The 19990-nt window shown below is 38.1% G+C and overlaps 2 protein-coding genes across 3 annotated transcripts in view; one reads left to right on the plus strand and one right to left on the minus strand.

Annotated features, from left to right (window-relative positions):
• Positions 1-934: 934 nt before the first annotated feature.
• ACP1 (acid phosphatase 1) lies at positions 935-19985 on the minus strand. 2 transcript variants are annotated; one of them, XM_084202148.1, is made up of 7 exons: positions 19969-19985; positions 19685-19811; positions 9970-10043; positions 9585-9698; positions 5255-5316; positions 2954-3059; positions 935-2064 (listed from the first exon to the last, which is right to left on the minus strand). In XM_084202148.1, the coding sequence occupies exons 2-7, from the start codon at positions 19725-19727 to the stop codon at positions 1987-1989; spliced, it is 477 nt and encodes a 158-aa protein (XP_084058274.1). In that variant the 5' UTR covers positions 19728-19811; positions 19969-19985; the 3' UTR covers positions 935-1986. The 2 variants fall into 2 exon arrangements, with proteins under 2 accessions (XP_084058274.1, XP_084058273.1); XM_084202147.1 differs by lacking the exons at positions 9585-9698; positions 19969-19985 and adding an exon at positions 9754-9867.
• SH3YL1 (SH3 and SYLF domain containing 1) overlaps positions 19790-19990 on the plus strand; it is a 46544-nt gene continuing 46343 nt past the window's right edge. The window contains exon 1 of the mRNA XM_084202145.1: positions 19790-19838. Within this exon, the coding sequence (XP_084058271.1) occupies position 19838 (1 nt within the window). The 5' untranslated portion in view covers positions 19790-19837. The remainder of the gene's footprint in view (positions 19839-19990) is intronic.

Consider the following 19990-nt stretch of genomic DNA (forward strand, 5'->3'; position numbering starts at 1 on the left):
TAGAGGTGGTGAATTATTAAGTCACTAGATTGCTTGCTGAAAGCCCCTCTCAAGGTTGAAACTTTTAAAATGTGAACTGAATTTAACACAAGTTTTGACTTAGTATCACTTTACAGGAAGATTCCTAAGCGCAGTGAAGGTAAACAACCATATGCTCTTATTTCCTTTGTTACCCCAGCAGCTCAAAGATAAAGATTTAAGACCTTTCAATCTTAGCCTTAATATGCAGGAAACTATAGGCTGAATTCCTACATAGCCATGAATGGGAAAGCACAAACCATCATGTTCTCCATCTTATGAGTTATTTTACTTTCACTGGAATATTTGAAATTGTCATTCTGGCAGGGAATAACACAAGATTATGCCTAAGTAGTTCCAGCTTTGAGGTTAGTGCATCAAACCACATTTAGGATGTTTTGTCCCTAACTGCCCATCATTTTCCCCATTTACTTTGTCAAAACATTAATAAAGAAATCAAAAATAATTTTTTCAGAGTCAGTATTAATTGGATCTGAAATAGTGTATAACTCTTTATCCCTGAAAAGTGAAACAGCTATTAGCTTGCAATTCCTTGCTTGTTTGTAGAAGTCAAAACTAATGGTAATGCATTAATGCTCAAAGATTCTGATTTCTGTATTTAAGTATTCCTTCTACCATCTGCCTTTTCTAAGAAAGTTCTGAAGTTTTATGTCTGATTGAAATTTTAGCACAAAACAGAAATTTCGTTTACACAAACACATCTATTCTACAGCTAAAGTCCCAAGAAACTTAATCCCCGTAGTGAAGTCTGCAACAAACAGGGTGACACCAGGATTCCAACCTCCCCAAGAATAACATGATCTTCCGTTGAAATCCATCTCTCTCCCAGAAGACTGAGCAGGTGACAACTACAGACACTACAAGTTTGGAAGGCAGCAAGAGACAAAAACAAGGCTAAATAAGAAAACAAATTTTATAGATCCAGTTTTACAGATAATGTGGTAATGCTAGTTCATACCAATGCTGAGAATACTTAAAACAGGAAAACCATCATGGTATCACTTATATTACTGATCTCAGTACATTTACATGTCTAAGGCAGACAGGAAGGGTGATATTCAGAGAACAGGCATAGACTTTTACAAAGCATTCAAATTTTGTCCAAGAGCAGAACTCTCTACTTATTGGCCTTCTGCTAACTTAGTATTGTATAACACATGGACTGTCTTTACACTGAACTATACTCTCAAAGAACACTTTTGACAGGCTGTACATCCTCCTGAGTAAATCTGGAAATACTGTCTGACCCTCATGTAGGAACTGGGATTACAGCAAATTTCTCATCCATTGTATTGCATGGACTTGAGTATTTTACTACTGTGAGATACAAGATGTGATTTCACATTTCAGCTTTAAAGCTGGTATGTTTTCTCCTCAAAGTAAATGCTATGTTAGAGGTGCTTGTGTCAGTGTGCTAGGAACTGACCAGAAGACCAAAGGAAGACTTAGCCAGTTCTATCAGGCAGCAGATCTTTTAGTCTAGCAGGCTCCACATGAAACAGCTTCCATCCAAAGGCTGCCTAATGATACTGGGATGACACACCTAAGTTAGACATCAATTATTACCTCACAGGCTACCATTGAAAGTTGACTGAAATCAACTCACTGAGGACAAGATCTCAGTTCAGTTAGCATTACATATAAAGAAGCAAGGTGTTACTTTTGCAGTGCTTGTGAGAAAGCACTTGAAGAGATTACAGAAAAATTTATACTGAATTATATACTTTGTAACTACATTGATGTGTGACAAAATGGTAGATCATGTAATCCAATTAAAACCTTTCTATATTTTTTCATTAGATGACAGAACAGCTAAAACACAAAATTAAACTGAGTAAGTACTGAATGTAGAGGCATAATCTTACAATTTACATACATCAATCAAGTAAACTTTACATATTTCAGAAGAAGCTAATTATTTTCTCTTAGAAATTATATGATGTAGCATTAATGATACTTCTCCAAAAATGCTTTACAGCATCTAAGACACTGCTCGTAAACAGTTTCAAAGTCCTTTTCGCTCCCCTAGAAAAGAAGAGAGGAAAAAGATTGTAAGAATAGTAATAGCGGCTGAAGAGCAAATACAAATTGCAGACTGCTTTCTCTGCTGTCAGTAATGGCAAACAACAGATACTAGGAAAAAATAAAAACTGTGCAAATACTTGGTGACAGCTTTGGCATATTTCTCTCTAATTTGAGCTCAGGAATTTCTACACACAAACTCTATGACTTTGTATTCAACAGTCCTGAATGACTTTCCTTCATGTATTTCTACCGCTAATTTTTGAGCCTTTTAAGTCTTTTCCTTTTTTAGGTTCTAACCTGTCATGTTGAATTTCAGTTTAATGAAGCACTGTGTGGAAACAAAAAGCCCAAAACAAACCTCTTTTTGTTTTGAACCTGCTTCCCACTAATACCATTACCTTACCACTATACCATATTCTCTACTTCCGGGGTAATGAATAGCAATTCAGCTTTCCCCATGATATCAAGATTTTATAGAACCCTACTGCATCTTCATCCACTTTTATTTCCTAAAGTGAAGAATATTAGTCTAATTGTTTGCTCTTGGCTGGCATTATCTAACTTTTTTGACCACCTGTGTCAATGGCTATGTCTCTAACTTTCCTAATCATATCCTCTTTGTAATAAGGCTGATCAAACAGGGTTTCACCCAATATTGAAAATATTTTAATTTTATAATAACTGCATTATTTTAATTTAAATAAATGTTATAAGCATTTTCCTTTCCTATCCCAGTAATACATAGTTTTCTTAAGTCATTAAGAAAAGTTTACACTTCACTTTATGTAACATCAGATTATGTATCATATGCCAACTGTGGGATCTGGGAAGATTATACTGCACATGCACAATTTTTAATCAAGCCACCCAAAGAATTTCTTACACATACATAGTATGGATCTTCAATGATAAGCTGTTTCTGTGGATCATAAGTTCCAAGTAACTCAATTTTGGCCTTGCAGTCCTTAACTTGGTTGCTTTTGCTGTTCAAATCTCTGTAGAAGAGAAAATAAAATTTTCCCCTGAATTTTCCTTCAGAATTTTGGCATCAGTACAAGATGTTCATGACCATTTCTAGACAACACAGGAAAATAACATCTCTGGACTACTATGCTACTCCTTGTTTTTGTTTGTCTTGTTATGTGGGGTCTTTTTAAATTGAGTATGGAAGACACAAACTGAATTCAGAGCATAAATAAGCAGTCAGGCATTTTACCTGTAGCTTAAAAAAACTTTTTAACAGTAAGTTCATCAAGTTCATTCTCAAATCAATCATTAGTACTTTCAACACTCACCTTTAGCTTGTATTGAAGAAAAAACAATGGAAATTATCCAGGTATTTTTCCAGAAGTATGAGTAAGATTCTCCTATCTGCTCAAAGCCACTGTTTTAGACTGGTATGATCTAGCTCATGTGAAATCCTACCACATCCAGTTAACAGAAAATGGTAAATCAGTGAGCTACACCTGTTTTCCTTTTGATATACTGTAGCATTTTACCAGCTGTCAAATCCTCTTCCTTCTACATTGCTTCTCATTGATAAAACATTCTAGTTTTGAGGTGGCATTTTTCCTATTTGCTTAAAAATGGTCATCTGTTATCCCAAAAATGGTCATCTCTTATCCATACTTAAAATGGACCTCTCATCATCTTCAGATTAAAGGCAGCTCAGTACTATCATCTTCACAGTGAACTCCCAAAAGATACTAAATTATTTTAATATTACACATCTCCATACCAAATCATCATTTTACTCATTCACCATTACAAAAGGCAAAGAAATCCCTTGTGAATACTTAGTCATAATCATATCAGTTTTAAGAAATTAAATTAAAATTAATTCTGATTAAGAAATTAATTTCAGATAGTGTAGAAATAGCAGTGAGATGACAGATTTTTCTTTGCTTGAAGAAAAATCAGAGATCCTCTATCAAGCTATTGCTTGAATTTACAGATTTTTCAATAAATTCTCTAGCCTTCTATTATTAAAAAAATGTCAGACCATCTTAAAGGGTTTTGGCATTCCACTTAATGAACAGGAGAGGGTCAGATGGCTCTGGTACTAAAGAAAAGATATGTCCCAAATCTTCCTTTTCTGACAGGCATCAACACCTGGAATCAGCTTGCCCTCTTAGAGCTACAAATAAGCATTCCTAGGCAAAACAGCTGAACTCAGTGCAAGCTAAAGGCAAAACTTTAGCACAGCAGCAGCAATATCCCTGTTATAGTTGTGACATTTCTTCTGCTCTAGAGCTCATATCATATAAATTGTTAATTCAAATTTCTGTTTAAGAATTCAAGTGAAAATAGAAGGAAGCCTTGTCACGTCATTGCCTGAGACACTGCAATCAAGCCAAGTGTTACATACCCTTCATTCATGAAGGCTGTGGAAGAGTGCTTATTCAAGACATTCTAAAAATTCAACAAAATCATAATTATTTCAATTAAGTGGTGCTGCTCCTAGAAGAATTTATGTGCTATTAATAGGGTCTTTATTTAGGTTTTTTTGTTGGTTCTGGTGGTTTGGTTTGGGCCTTTTTAAACTAACCTGACAACAGACCTTACAAGAACTTTGGCACTTGTAGTTTATTAAATTCAGCTCCTTAATCCTCAATATGTATGTAATTGAGTAGAATTTTTGCTGGTGATATCCAAAATTTTACACTAGGCAGCTACTTAACCAGATCTTTCTTAAGGATGCTCAGCTAGAGCACAGCTAACAATAAAACAAGACTTCCCCAAGCTAACAATCTTGCTAATTTCAGAGTTCCCTCTCTTTTTCCATATTTAAAAAAGTAAAAAAACCTCACACAATATTTAATCCCTTCCAAGTTCCCAGTTTGTCTTTTAATTGCCATGCAATTAGAAAAACCAATCACTTCAATCAAGACAGTAAGTACATCCTCATTCTTAATTATACAGGCATCAGCTGCATATAGCACAAAGTAACTAAATTTCCATGTCCTTCATCCTGGAGTGGCACGTATCACACAAATAAACCATTGAGTTCTGCCTCAATAAACTTATTAGAAGTGAAGAATCCATCCATTAGCACATCATTCACATACATGTAGGAAAAAAAACCCCAACATAAGCTATGCAGTAAAATGTGACATCTGTCTTCAAAGTGACTTATGAGACATCACTACAAGTAATCCATATGAATTTGTTCCATTTCTTCATACATTACCTTAGATTGCTCTCATCCATACAAAGTATATGATCAAAGGTCTGGAAATCCTCTTTAGTGATCTAGAAGTAAAAATAAGTGCTTTAGCCTACAAACCTCATTTGATTAATGAAAGGGGGGGAAAGTGTTTTCAAATTCTGTAGCCACGATTTATTAAAAAAAGACATAGGTGGAAAGAATAGAATTGCACCTTTATACAATTTTACAATAACTTACAACATTTTAAATATATTCTACCATGATTATTTATTCATTTCTGCAAGCATTCCACAAGAAACCAAACCCAAGGCAGCTACTTGACCAACCTTTTCTATTTTTTTCTTTACATTTCATGCATCAACTTAGAACATCATTAAAAACAGTATTTCTAGTACTTTTCAACTATTAAAACGAAAGCAATTTCCAATTATGGGAACCATGCAATAAAATGGTTAAAAATAAAACAGAAAAATTACTTTCTTGATAGGACAACAAAAATGTAGGTAACCTGGAATCAATTGCAATACTTCCAATCTAGAAATCTGCCACTGCACAAAATCATATACCAAGTGAAACTTAAAGCTGAAGTATGATGGCATGAGTTACAATCTCTTAGAAACAAATGCATCCACAGTATTTTAGACCATGTAAATTCACAAAATTTGTAGTATGATGTGAAAACTCCGGGATCTATTGTACATCTTCCTACCATCATATAATGTTCTTATTCTTTCTTGTAATTTATTGACTCCTAAATATGAGTATCAATTAAGTTCAGAGATCTGAGTTCAAGTCATGTAGGCAAACACAGCAGATAAACCACTGACTTAAATACTAATGTCATCTTCTTGTTATAAGGATGCCTGGAGATGTTTGCCAGTTGTCATTTTATACCTGAACCAGGTGTCCAAAATGAAGATGAAAAAATGGAATACAATTTTTAATATTAGAGTTCACTTTAAGACTGTCTTTCATGCATAGTCCTGTGTGAAGCATCATAACCAAGAAACTTGTGAAGGTTGTTCACAGCAGGTTTTCTGGCAGGCATCCCTATAAAGGATGGGCTACAGAAGTGAGTAAGCAAGGAAACAGCCAAAAGGCAAAACACAGTATCCCATAAGTCAGAGTTTTAACTTGCAAATATATTTCTGTATTAAAAAAAAAGGTTTAGATGGAAAAAGAGACTTTTTTTTTTTTTTTTTGTGCAAACAGTAAATAGATACTGATTAAGCTCCCGTAACAGGGAGCAAGAAAAGACAGAAATTATCATCAGAATAAAGCCATAAATGAAACATTACACACAAAGAGAACTGAAGAGGAAAGGTCAGGAATGCACATGAGAAGAAAGGGTTAATGATGAAAACGAATGCAGACTTGTTTATTTTCACTGTAAAAATATTTGCTGTATTCATGCAGTGCCTCTGACCTATGAAAATATTTTTGCAGTGGAAATAGCTCTGTTTTCCTGGCAAATCTAATCAGGACTTCTACAAGCTGCTTCTGATTGCTCTACACAGCTGAACACTTGCCCCTGTGAAAATAAGAGGGCACAGATTTCTTTGTTGTACAGACAAATGGAAGAATAAACTAGGAACACTTGACAATGTGACAGTTATTACCCTATGACCAGCACTAATACAGTTGCAAATGCAGCCCTAAAACCAAGGTTACCATTTGGCTTGTGCTTTTAAGCCATAAAACAGTGTCAGTATAAAAAAATAAAAAAGCTTTAATTGTGTAAACTCCAGTGAACTGAAGGTACTTCTCAAAACTACTAAAACTAGTACGTAGGGGGATGAAATTGAGGACCTAAAAATTTAGATACATTTTGAGAAATGTAGTGGAGAGTTCAAATAGTCAACTTGGATGAAACTACACAGATAACAATAACTTTACATTTAAAAATGCATATAGCAATTATTAAATTATTAGTGAAACATTCCCCTTTATTTACAGAAGGGAAATCTCATTTTCTGTCTGAAACCCACAGAGAGGTAGCAATCCTCAAATTTACCCAGTTGTGAAACAGTATTTAATACAACTTTCTTCTAATCTCAATTTCATATTTAAGGCAAATGCACGGCATGAGTCATACCAAAATCGGTTTTTGCCTCAGCATGAATAAAAGTGAAAATTATTAAAACCTTTCTGGTTTGTGAAGGAAGAATAAGAGCTTAGAGAATTTCATACAGGAACCTGCCATTAGCTAAAATAATAACAACTTTATTTTATATATAAATATATATATTTGTTTTTATACTTCACTTTTAACATCGAAAGTCACTGTACATGATGGTAAGACATGAACAATTTAATATTCTCTTTTACATAAACCATTTTTGTAGTATTGAATTTTAAAAAAAAAGCTAAAATCCATGATTATCATAATTACGCAAAAAATTACATGAGAGAAGGTGCCTTTCACTGGGTGGGTAACAATTTTCCACAGGACTGAAGAGGATAATTGTACAGTACTTCGAAGGCAACAGAAGATAAATCCCTACTCTCTATTTCTGCAGCTTCTGTTATTAAATCTTCCTTAATCTGTTCTGAAACAAGTGTCACACCAAATTTTATCCTTCCGTTTGTCTCTAAGAGTGAAGCAAATACACTTCCACTTGTACTAACCTGACCACTCTGAAAAGTCCTGCTCTACACTGTCAAGTACCTCTTTTATCAGAAGTACCACAAGACTATATCAGGTCTGCAGTTCAGAGAATCAGCAGAGACCATCTGACAGAAGTTTAGGAAAGCAAAAAAAAACTGAAGTTATGTTGTTAACATCAGTGCAAAATAAACAGTTACCTGCAGTTCAGGGATCTGAAGATTTTCTTTACAAAAGAAAACTATGTGTACTGGAATGATTTAGACAAATTTTCATCCTATTAATCTTTCATTTTATTGCCCCATTTTTAAATTTTCTCTTCCTATATGTAACATTTTATGGTCTTCTGATTGAAAAATTTCTTCATTTGCCAGAATGTATAAGCAAATGTCTTCATTAAAATTTTTTCATTCATTCTCTGCCAAAGGAAGATATAAAAGATTTGTTTAAAGACAGAGGATCATTTGGGTTCTTTGCTTTAATTTAACTGCTCATAAACCACTTTAGGAATACTTAGAAGAACAGTTCTCAAGTTTCCAAGGTGTATCTTCTAGGAAGACAAATATGTCACACTACTGTGATGACTGAAACACTGACTGAATAACTTCAGTACCATTTAGCTTGTATATTGACAAATAATGATGTTTGTAAGAACTGATAAACAGTAAATCCAGATGTTGTAACAGGAAAAGATGACAACAGACTTTTGCAGTGATTATCCTACTAGTAAATTATTGAAAAATCTGAAATGGTGCTGTGCTTAATTCTGTTTCATATAAACAGAGATTAACATCAGGAGAGGTCAGCAGAGGGCAATTGACTAATTGAGAGAATTTATTTTTGAAAGTCAAAAATCTAAACATGTAGTCTTTGAAAAGTGAAGAAAGTAAACATGACCTCAGTGAGGTCTAGAAAAATTCTGAAGGGAACAGAAATGTAAGATAATAACAAGACTACTTGATCTTTTTGTCAATACAAAAACTAGTGGCATAAACTCAAACTAAGTAAAGGTCAAGCCCTAAAGGAATATCTTATATCCAGAGAATAGTTAACTGAAGTAAATTATGTGCATTTATATGAGTGTCTGAATGATTTAAACAGATGCAGACACATTTACTTCCAATCTCTCTGGAATTCAGTATGGAAATACATGTTCTTTTGTTAATGAAAACAGATATGAGTTTAGGTAAAACTTAAGAGTGGCAAACCTACTTTTGACTTAAGAATGCTTCAAGGGTATGTTTTCCTCTGAAGTTACCACCAACTTTGCTACTAATCTTGGGTTTGAGTGCTTTCATTCTAATTTAGCACTCCAGATATTTTTAAAAGATCTACATGCAAGCGCAGAAGCTTTTTGTAATGGATGAAGAGGTATTCTACTTCTTTTTAGACCTGCTAAATAAATATACAATTCCTCGCTGAAGGATGCATCACAGATTACTAGATTAAGTCCATTTTTTAAAAGCATTTTAAAATGCTCAGAATATTAAACATTTTGAGGCAGGAGTTTTCTATAATGCAGAAAGTGGTTCAATGCTTTCCAGTTACACTTCCAATGAATCTTAATAATAAAAAACTCACTAAGCTCAACTAGAAGAGTTAAGTCACTCTGGAGTCCCTTAAAAAAAACTGCACAGAGTATTTATTTATTACTTGATGCTTAACCATGCATGGTCAAATGACTTCTATGATTTGCAATGGTTAGGGCACGAGCATGAATAAGGAAGAAAATATACTCTCTTCTACCTGTCGTGCTTTATGTGCTGTCTCAATGCCATGATTTCTTAGACAGCTTAAAGCCCTTGAATCTGGGAAGCGCCCCACGTTCCAGTCTGAAACAGCGGCACTGTCTGTCTTCCACTGTAACAACAAAACAAATACATATACAGATTTAAAGAAAATTAAGGTACAGTACCTGCCTGGCAATATGACTCATGGGAATGCCATGCTTCTTCATGCAATTCTGTCCTCGATAGTCAGGAGGGCTTCCTATTTCATAGGCAGATGTCGCTGCACTGTCTATCCTCCACTACAGAAAAACAAATTCATATTTTTATGTTTCTTTTCTCACTGCTTATATTCTAACTGGCTATGAGACAGTTATTTCTTGGAACAGAAATCAATAGCTTACCTTATGTTCAAGCTTCTCATCAGTTACAAGTTTTTTGAAAACTGCTTCAGCTATTGGAGAGCGACAGATGTTTCCTATGGAAACAAGAGATTCAAGTGAAATTTCAGACTACTGAAAGCAAAAAACCAGATTTTTCAGCCCAGATCAGATTAAAGATTTTTATTTACTCAGAATGCAAATTGCGTATATGAGAACCCCGAGTCCTGCGCCTGGGTTGGGGCAATCTCCAATATCAGTACAGACTGGCATGAAGGGTTGGGGCAATCTCCAATATCAGTACAGACTGGCACGAAGGGATTGAGAGGAGCCCTGTGGAGGACCTGGGGACACTGGTGGGTGAAAAGCTGGATATAAGCCAGCAGAGTGCACCTGCAGCACAGAAAGCCAATCATAGCCTTGGCTGTATCTATGGGAGACCTCTTAAAAATGCATGCAAAAATTCATATTTGAAAAGAATGAAGTGTCTCAACAAAAAGAAAAACCCTTTCAACTATTACTTTAGCTCCTTCTACCTTTTCATCCTTCAAAAATTTTCAGTAACAAGATGGATATTCAAAATATTTGATTTGCCGTTCAGATTGCGGTAACTCACATACACAAATCTTCTGTTCCCATCAAATATAATGTGTAACTTTGTCATCTCTGATTTTTGAGCAGGTAAGTAAAAAATACCAGAAATGGCAAAACTCATCTCTGTACCCTTAATCACTCTCCTACTACTGATTAAATTCTTTCCAAATCTCAAACTGTAAAAAGAAAAAAAAAATGCCAATGAACAAAGCTAAATTTCCATCAGCAAAAAGAAATTTTCATATGAGGCACTTAATCTCATTTTTAAACAAAACACCAAGGCAGATACTTCACTGCTAGAGAGAAGTTGCTATGACCTGGGGATTTAATAACTTGCTGTCACACATCAACTAAAAAAAAATCACAAAGAGGGAAGTGAAGGTTTAAAGCAACAAACTGACTATCAAAGATTTAGACAATACCAAATCAACTAAATGGCAAAAGGAACAGGCTAACCACTGAAAAACTGATCTCGCCAAAACATTAAGTGAGTTCTGATGTCATCAGATCTTCTGCCAGGAGAAAACATACTAATTCCATTGTTTGAAGTAGTTTATTTCATGCACAGAAATGAAATCAGTGCTGGAAGAAAAATAAAACAGGAAATTTTGGGGCTCCCTAAGTGGTTAAGTGAGAAAATAAGTTAGTACTATTAATTATTTAAATACTTAAAATAAGGTAATAAAGTAAAAAAATAATCTCAGTTTTTGAGCGAGTTAAGCATTAAACAGTACAATTTCAAAACAAGTTAACATACAGCACAAGGCAGAAAATAAACTTCATAAGAACTCAATTCTTTGATATTGCAAGCCTATACAGCATCACTCCTCTTACAAACACATCAAGCTCCATTTTAAAAAGCATCATCTATCTTAAAAAGCTATTCCAGATACTAATATCCTGTGGTACCATAAGATCTTCCAGTTTCAACTTAGTATTTATTCTTGGAAGTCTCTGCTCATCTGATCTTGGTTAACATCACTCTGTCTTTCCTTCAACAGATACAAAACCCTTGCCAAGCACAGCTGTGCTAAACGAAACAAACCAAGCTCTCAATCTCTTTGAGAAATTAACTGACCTTATCTTATCACTCCAGTTAAGTCAGATCTGCACTTCCTCTAATACGCATTTACTTTTCTTGAATACTGACAAACAAAACGACAGATTACACCACAAGGAAAGTTTCTCCCCATTTGTTTTTTAAATAAAAAAAGTCTGTAATAGGTGCTTAGTGTTTTTGAAAATAACCTGAGAACTTCTACAATCATCTTTGACTCATTCACAAGTATCAAATTTATGATTATAGCCCCCTACTCCTAATTTGCCCATTCCCTCTCTTTCTTTGTTACTTCAAATAGGTGACCTTTAAGTCTTTTTTCTGAAGTATTATATTCTGCTTCCATTACACCAGCTGTGGAGGCCATCCATTTCTTCATAACAAAACTTTTTTCTCTGTATGAATGATCCCACAAAACTGTGCATGAATGGTAACCTTCATTACCACACTCAACATTTCAGTAAAAAACAGTTATTAATATTCTTGGACCTAGTAATTCATTAACTAGGTCCTAAAATTTCAAAATGGTGGTTCTGAAATAAATCCCTCATAGCTTTTTCCATTTGTTTAACCTTCCGCTCACATGGATTGAACTTGTTCCAAATTTTCACTCTTCTAGAGCTTGCTCACTTCTTAAAATAAATGCCATAAATATAATCTTTAATGATATCATATAAAATGCCATAATGAACAGCACCATGATCACCCTTGATTAAACATATTAACTACCACTTCTAGCAGTACCTAGAAACTTCAGTTGTATCATTTTTGAAACCAACACTTAACCCAGTTTGTGACTTAAAATTCACATCTTCCCTGATGACACACTCCAGATATTAACGGAGGTATTAACACTGTCAGGGAACTTCAAGCAGCATTTAAGTCTATTCCTGAGAGCTATGGACAAAATCACAGAACTGACTTAACAGAAGCTCTTGTCCCCACATACTCTGCAAAATTATTTTCATCTTAAACAACTTTTACCCATGCTACTCCTTGCAACTGTTATCACTCATCTCAAGACCGATGTAAAGCTCTATTTTACCCCACTAACATACGCAAACTTAATCCTTGTTTTCCAGTCACTTTCCTCACTAACTTCTATCCATTTCAGATACAACTGTATATCCCACATTGGTCTTTCCAGGCTGTGAATCCTCACAGATGCCAAATATTTCCTAAGTTACGGACTGAGAGACATATTAGGAGAATTGAGAAATTGAGAAAGAATAGGGCAATTACCATCCTCCTTGGACTTGAACCATTCTTTTCCTTAAATGTTATCTACACATTATCTTTGCTACCTATCCTCCTCTAGTGTTCCCTTCTTTTTTGTTGTATTTCCAACTGATCTGATCAGGCTGGCTTTATGTAGAAGGCAGCAGTATTCAAGTTCTCAAAATCTCCATCTTCTCCCTTCATTTTTTTGCATATCAAGTTCTTTAGGTTGTAGTGACACTTTCAACCATAGAAAACTAGTGCCCAAGGTAGCTCGAGTCCACCTACTGAAATTAATCCTACAAACATCTCGGAATACAACAATTCAAGGACAAGAGATTTCAATCACAGAATCAGCACTGGAACCATTTGTCAATCACTTTCCAGAAGCCATGTTTTCACATCCATTTTCTAAGCACAAGGCTTCCAGTGACAGTGACCTAAGTCAACACCTAATTTCTTGAGTTCCTACTCCCATCTCTGCACTAATTGTTGACCCATCCCAGACAGAAATGGAAGCTCTGCTTCTATTGGCGGGAGAGAGAACTTGAATCCATTTCATGCTCAGTTCCATTGCCCATTTCTGAGTATGTTGACCCAATCACTTAGTTTCTCAAGTGGTTTTGTATCTTTAATGTTCCTTATTCAGCTCCCTACTTCTTTCAGAGCTTCTCCAAATGCAAACAAATGCTTTTCTCTTGTGTCTTTCTTTTGCTGTCTGCTGATAGTAACAAAAGTTTACTGATTTTCATCCTCTCACATGCAAAAACCTGATTTTTATTCTACTTATGTTTCCATGAATGGTCATTTAATCCAAGTGACTGGAATAATGCTTCTTATCATTTGCACCATTCATCAGGTCCCCTTCACGAGTGATTAAAACTGACTGGTCACTTTCTTATCTTCTGTAGTCAAATTCCTGTGAGAACTTCATCACAAGTCCTAGCTCCTTCCATATTGTCAAACTCAGCATTCAATAACTTTTGTGAGGAAACATTCAAGGCACAGATTTCAGTTCAGATTCCCTGGTTTTGGCATTTATGTGCATGTACGTGTGTGTGTCTCAAAAAACTTTCCTTGCAGCGAGAATAATTATTCAACTGCTGAATTATTCAACTGCTAGTACATCATGCTTTTCTAATAAAGCTAAAGATTCATCAGGAAAACACAAGTTTTCAAACATAAAGCACTTAGTTACAATAATCAGACCCTTAACCTATTTCAAGCATAGATCTTGTTTTTCAATTCCAAGATTACTTTTACAACCATGCTTTCAACTCTCTAATACTTCTGCATCATTTTGAAACACAGATTAAATAAGACACTGTATTCTAACAGCTGTATTACCAATACTGCATGGGAGAAAGATAATCTTCCTTATATTTATCTAGCCATCTCTTTATAAAAAAAAGACATTTCTTTTTGTCAACCTGCCAAGAATCCTCATCACAGCAACTGTTTTTCATCACTTTGTCAATGTCTTACCCAATCTATTGCTTTCCCATTGTGCAGCTATAATTAGCATTTTGTCCTGTGAAACCTAGTATTTGGCTATATCTAAACCCACACAATGAATTGTGACACCTGAACCAGGAAACTCAACTCTCTCTGTAACTGTCATCTAATGTCCTCATACCCACTAAGTTAGTTGCCATTTCAAAAATGATTTTATGAAATAATTTCTAGATGCCCGGGGACAATACTCATACTCAGTGATTCACAGCAAGCATTAATCATCTGAAGGATCTAGCCAAACTTTGCTCAACAGCACACCCATCTTACAACCACTCCCCCATGTCTGGAAGAGATCAGAAAGCCAGTGCCTGGTCTAAGATGCCCAGTCAACTTATTGTGTTACAGAGGAGAAATCATCATAGAGAAAGAGGCAGACTTATACAACACAGCAACGTATTAAGCCCATTTGTGGAGCTCAACTATTAATTACATGAGCTATTTAAGTGTAAAATGAGCAAAATGCATTTTGATTCACCTCCACTTTTAATTCTTTCTTTGCTTAAATGAAAAAAAATATCTGCTGGTGCTTTTTCATATGCTGTAATTACATATGTTGCTGGGTATTTCAATTATTTCTCAGCGATGAGGAACCCTTATCATTAATGTAGTTATGCACATTAACTAGATTGTATTTTGTTGTGTAATGACTATCTGCTCATTTCATTACAAAGAAAGAACACAATCAATGCATATTTAAATAACAGGTTTCTTTCAAAACAATGTAGAAAGAAAATGTAGTTTTTCATGAAGAAGTGTCCTTTCTAGAATCCATTCTCACTAGATGTGGCAAACTTTAGAATTAATGTACTGCATTAACCAATACTACAGTAAAATGCAGTTCTAGAAATCTGTTTAGTACTCTTTTCAGCAATAATCTCAGCTATTATTCCTCGTAAAATTTAAGAGGAAAAAAGTATCACTCTTGAAAAATAAAAAAAAAAGCAATTTTAAAGCAGGAACAAGAAACAAGTTGCCTACAGAATTTAACTGAGAAGAGTGTATTTCACTGTAAAAAAAAAAAAGGGTTTTTTTTCATAACCCAGTGACACAGAAGAGGAAATTTAAAAGCTATTTAAAACATCTGATTAAGACAATCCATCCTATTAATATTGGTACTGATTGCTATTTGTGCATCCTTTCCTCAGGCCTAACAATTAATAAATATAAACTATTATGTTACACTAAAAAGAGTTCCTGCATTAGAACCTTGTTATAGTGCAAATCATAACCACATGTATGAATTGTTTCACAAGATCACAGAATAGTTTAGGTCGGAAAAGACCCTGAAGATCACATCTGACTGTTAACCCAGCACTGCCAAGTCCCCCACTAACTCATACTCTTAAGCACCATGTCTGTTAAATATCCACGCAGCCTCAACTACTTCTCTGGACAGCCCCTTCTAATGCTTGACAACCCCTTTGTGATGAAATTTTTCCTAATACCCAACTTAAACCTTCCCTGGTGCAACTCAGGGCCATTTCCTCTCATCTTGTCTCTGTTAACTTATTTCAGGTATTGTAGAGAGTGGTAAGGTCTCTCTTAAACCTACTCCTCTCGAGACTAAACAACCCCAGCTCCCATAGCTGCCCTTCAAGACTTGTGCCCCAGACCTTCCACCAGCTCCATTGCCCTTTTCTGGACACATTCCAGCACTTCAATGTCCTTCTTGATTGAGGAGTTCAGAACTGGACACAGCACTTGAGATGCAGCCTCACCAGCGCCAAGTATAGGGGGACAATCCCTGCCCTGGTCCTGCTGGCCACACTATTGCTGATTTGGGCCAGAATGCCATTGGCCTTCTTGGCCACCTGGGCACACACTGGCTCATGTTCAGCTGTGGTCAAGGAGCACCCCCAGCTCCTTTTCCACAGGGCAGCTTTCCAGTCACTTTGCCCTCAGCCTGCAGCACTGCAGGGGGTGGTGTGCTTCAAGGGCAGGACCCAGCACTGGTCTGGTTGAACCTCATATTGATGGATTGGACCCAGCCTGTAAAGCTCCCTGCAGAGCCTTTCTACTCTCCAGCAGATCAACACTCCCACCCAACTTGGTGTTGTCTGTGAATTGACTACAGCAGCCCTCAATCCCCTTGTCCAGGTTACTGATTAAGATATTAAGCAGGACTGATCCTGGCACTGAGCCCTGGGGAACCACTAGTCATGACCTGCTGCCAGCTGGGTGTAAATCCATTCACCACTACTTTGGGCTCAATCCAATTTTTCACCCAGGAAGCAGTGCACCCATCCAAGACTAAGTAGCCAGTTTTTCCAGGAGAATGCTATGGGAAATGCTGCTAAAGGTTATAGTCAAGTCCAGGTAGACAACATGCCTCTTTTTCTCATTCACAAGGCAGGTCACCTGGTCATAGAAGAGCAGGTCCTTCAAGCAAGACCTGCCTTTCCTAAATTCACGCTGGTTGGGCCTGATGCCCTGGTTGTCCTGTGCTACATGATGGCACTCATGATCATCTGCTCTATGACCCTTCCTGGCACGAACATCAGGCTGGCAGGCCTGCAGTTCCCCAGGTCATTCTTTCAAACCTTCTTGTAGAGGAGTGTCACATTTGCCAACCTCCAGTCAACCACAACCTCCCCAGCTGACCAGGACGGATGGTAAATGATTGAAAGTGGCTCAGTGAGCACTTCCAGCAGCTCCCTCAGTGCAGGAAACATGGCTGGAAAGCAGCCTGGCAGAAAAGGACCTGAAGGTGCTGTCTGACACCCAGCTGACAGCAGTGTGCCCATGTGGCCAAGCAGGCCAGTGACATCCTGGCCTGTATCAGCAGTAGTGTGGCCAGCAGGACCAGAGACTGACCAGTGATTGTCCCCCTGTAGCCAGAACTAGTGAGGCCACACCTCAAATCTTGCCTTCAGCTCTGGCCCCTCACTACAGGACACTGAGGTGCTGCAGTGTGTCCAGAGAAGGGCACCAAGGCTGGTAAAGGGTCTAGAACACATGTCCTGTGAAAAGCAGCTGAGGGAGGTGGGGTTGCTTAAGCTGGAGGAAAGGAGGCTCAAGGAGACCTTATTGCTCTCTACAACACCTGAAAGGAGACTGTAGACAGGTAGGAGTTGGTCTGTTCCCAGGCCACTCATAACAGAAGAGGAAATGATCTCAACCTGCACCAGGGGAGGTTCAGGTTGGACAGCAGGAAGAAATTTTTCACTGAAAGGGTGGTTAAGAATTGAAAGGAGCTGCCCAGAGTGAGGGAATCCCTTGTTTCTGAAGTGCTCAAGAACCAACTGGATGTGGCACTTGGTGCTATGGTTTAGTTGACAGACTGGTGTTTGGTCAAAGGTTGGACTTGATGATCTTGGAAGTCTTTTCCAACCTTAATGAATCTGTGATTCTGTTCTGTGAATCTGTGATACAATTCTCCGTCCCTGTTTTCCAGTTCAGGGAGCTGGTACACAGAGACTAACTGGTCTGAGTGCTCAAGACTGAGGCAAAGAAGCATTAAACACCTCAGCCTTTTCCTCATCCTTTGACACCATTCCCTCCTTCAGCCAATAAAGATGGAGATTCTACTTAGCTCTCCTTTTGCTGCTGATGTATTTATAGAAACATTTTCTTTTGTGGCAGTAAACACTTTAAGTTCTAACTGGGTTTTGGACCTTCTAATTTTTCTCCCTGCTTAACTTCATGACATCCTTTAGTCCTCCTGAGTTGCCTGCCCCTTCTTCCAAAGGTCATAATCTCTCCTTTTTTCCTTCAATTCCAGCCAGAACTCTCTTTTTAGCCAGACCAGTCTTCTTCCCCACTGGCTCACCCTTCAGCACATAGGGATGGTGATTACCACTGTCCTTAGAACATCATGTTTGGGAAGGAGGATTCCTATTAATTAATATTTTTTATAAAAAAAATCTGTATAGACCACTAGCTTCTAAACACACACTAACTGATAATGCCTTACTAAGGCATGTTTTCTCTGGATTATTATTAGGGGTTGATTTTACTCCAAGGTAAACATCAGAACATATTTCAGAAAACTAAACTCTTATTTTGCTATTCAGCTAATCTGTATGTCTCCTATTACAACAACAAAAAAAAGCAGATAGCGATAAACCCAAACGTTAACTAACGGTTTTGCAACAAACCTGGCAAACTGCCAGGGGTTCATAGCACACAGGTAAGATTATATGGGCTAGGAAGCAGATAATGTTAACAGCCCTCCTAGACCAGTGCACAGAGCCATCCTGCTAGACCAGCAAGCCGAGAGTTTGTTATGCCCTGAAGAAAGCAGAAGTTTAGAGAAAGCATGTACAAAATGGGGGATGGCTCTGTAATCTGTGTAGTCAGGTTAGCTATTTGCTTGTTGTGATTATCTTGCTTATAATTGACAGTCAAGTAATTGACTGTGCTAAACTCCAGAAAAGCATTCAGGTGATTTCTGATCCCATCTATACTTCTGTTTTCTGGGACTTTGCATGACAAGGTTTACAACTTAACCATACAAAACATCAGTAAAAGAAAGTTTCCTATTTCTTCACTTTGGTAGCCTTTCAAAAAAATCTTATTCTTTTCATTCATTCTCATACCAGATCAAGAATTTCATTATTAGATCATAACAGATCAGCCTCCACCAAGCTCTTTTTTTAACTTAAAGCCCTACCCTTCTTTCCCTCCTTTTACAGCAGCTCTTACATTAACTTCAGTGGTTGTTGTTGTGGTTTTCTCTCCCTTTCCCACATCAGGTGCTCCTAACAGCAAGCCTGCAGGCAGGCTCCCTGTTCTCATCCCGCTGTTCCCGAAGCCAAGTGCTGCACAGCCCATCTCAGGAAGCTGTTCAAAGCCACCTCTCCGTGCTGCCCCAAGCAGCAGCCTTAGGTCAGAGCTGGTTTACGCCTATTTAGGTGTCGCGCTTTCACACGCACAAGCTTCGCGTTTGTCCCCACTGCATTTCACTTCCTTCACTGCTTCCTGCTGGTTCCACAGAATCACACACTATTAGGGTTGGAAGGGACCTCTGGACATTATCTAGTCCAATGGGCCTGTCGAGGCAGAGTGGCCTACAGCACGTTACAGATTCGTTTTCAACGTCTCTAAAGAGGGAGCCTCCACAACCACCGCGGGCAACCTGCTCCAGTGCTCTGCCGCCCTCAACGCTAAGCTCTCCCTCGCTGTTCCCCTCACAAAAAGGCGGCGGGTGTATTCCGCCTTCTATCTCCCTTCCTACCGACTACTCCGGCCCTCCCCGACACGGCAACCCCGCGGAACCGTCCGAGGGCGGGTGCCGCACTTTCCCCGGTCCCGGCCCTCGCCTCACCGGGCTCCCACCCCGCCCCGCCCCGCCGGTGTCCCGGGCCGAGGAGCGGCGGTCGCGGAGCGGGAGCGGCCGTCCCTCGCCCCGCTCACCCAGGCACACGAACAGCACCGACTTCGGCTCCACCGCCGCCATCTTCGCTCAGGGGACCTCGCGGCTGTCGCACAGCTCGCGCCTCGCTTTACGGCATCGGCAGTTATAGGCGGCTACGGGACTTGCCTGTTTTGAGCGGGAAAAAGGAGCGAAGTATGGAAAGTGCCCGGGACAGCGGGAAGGGAGGGACGGGACGGAACCGGGCAGCGCCGGTGCCGCCGAGGAGCCGCTGCCGGGAAGGGGAGCGGGCGCTTCGCAATCGCCCCTGCCCCGCCCGCCTCACCTGCGGCAGGTGCGCGGCTCGG

This window comes from Fringilla coelebs, assembly GCF_963513975.1.
Source record: "Fringilla coelebs genome assembly, chromosome: 3".
Taxonomy (NCBI): domain Eukaryota; kingdom Metazoa; phylum Chordata; class Aves; order Passeriformes; family Fringillidae; genus Fringilla; species Fringilla coelebs.

Bases quoted from the DNA above. Each gene is read 5' to 3' on its own strand.
- ACP1 (XM_084202148.1), bottom strand. From the start codon at position 19,727: ATGGCGGCGGTGGAGCCGAAGTCGGTGCTGTTCGTGTGCCTGG. The intron at 5,317-9,584 runs GTAGAAGAGAGT...TTTTACTTCTAG, and splicing joins CAGCACATAAAGCACGACAG to ATCACTAAAGAGGATTTCCA. The intron at 2,065-2,953 runs GTATGTGTAAGA...CTTCTTTTCTAG, and splicing joins TCATTGAAGATCCATACTAT to GGGAGCGAAAAGGACTTTGA.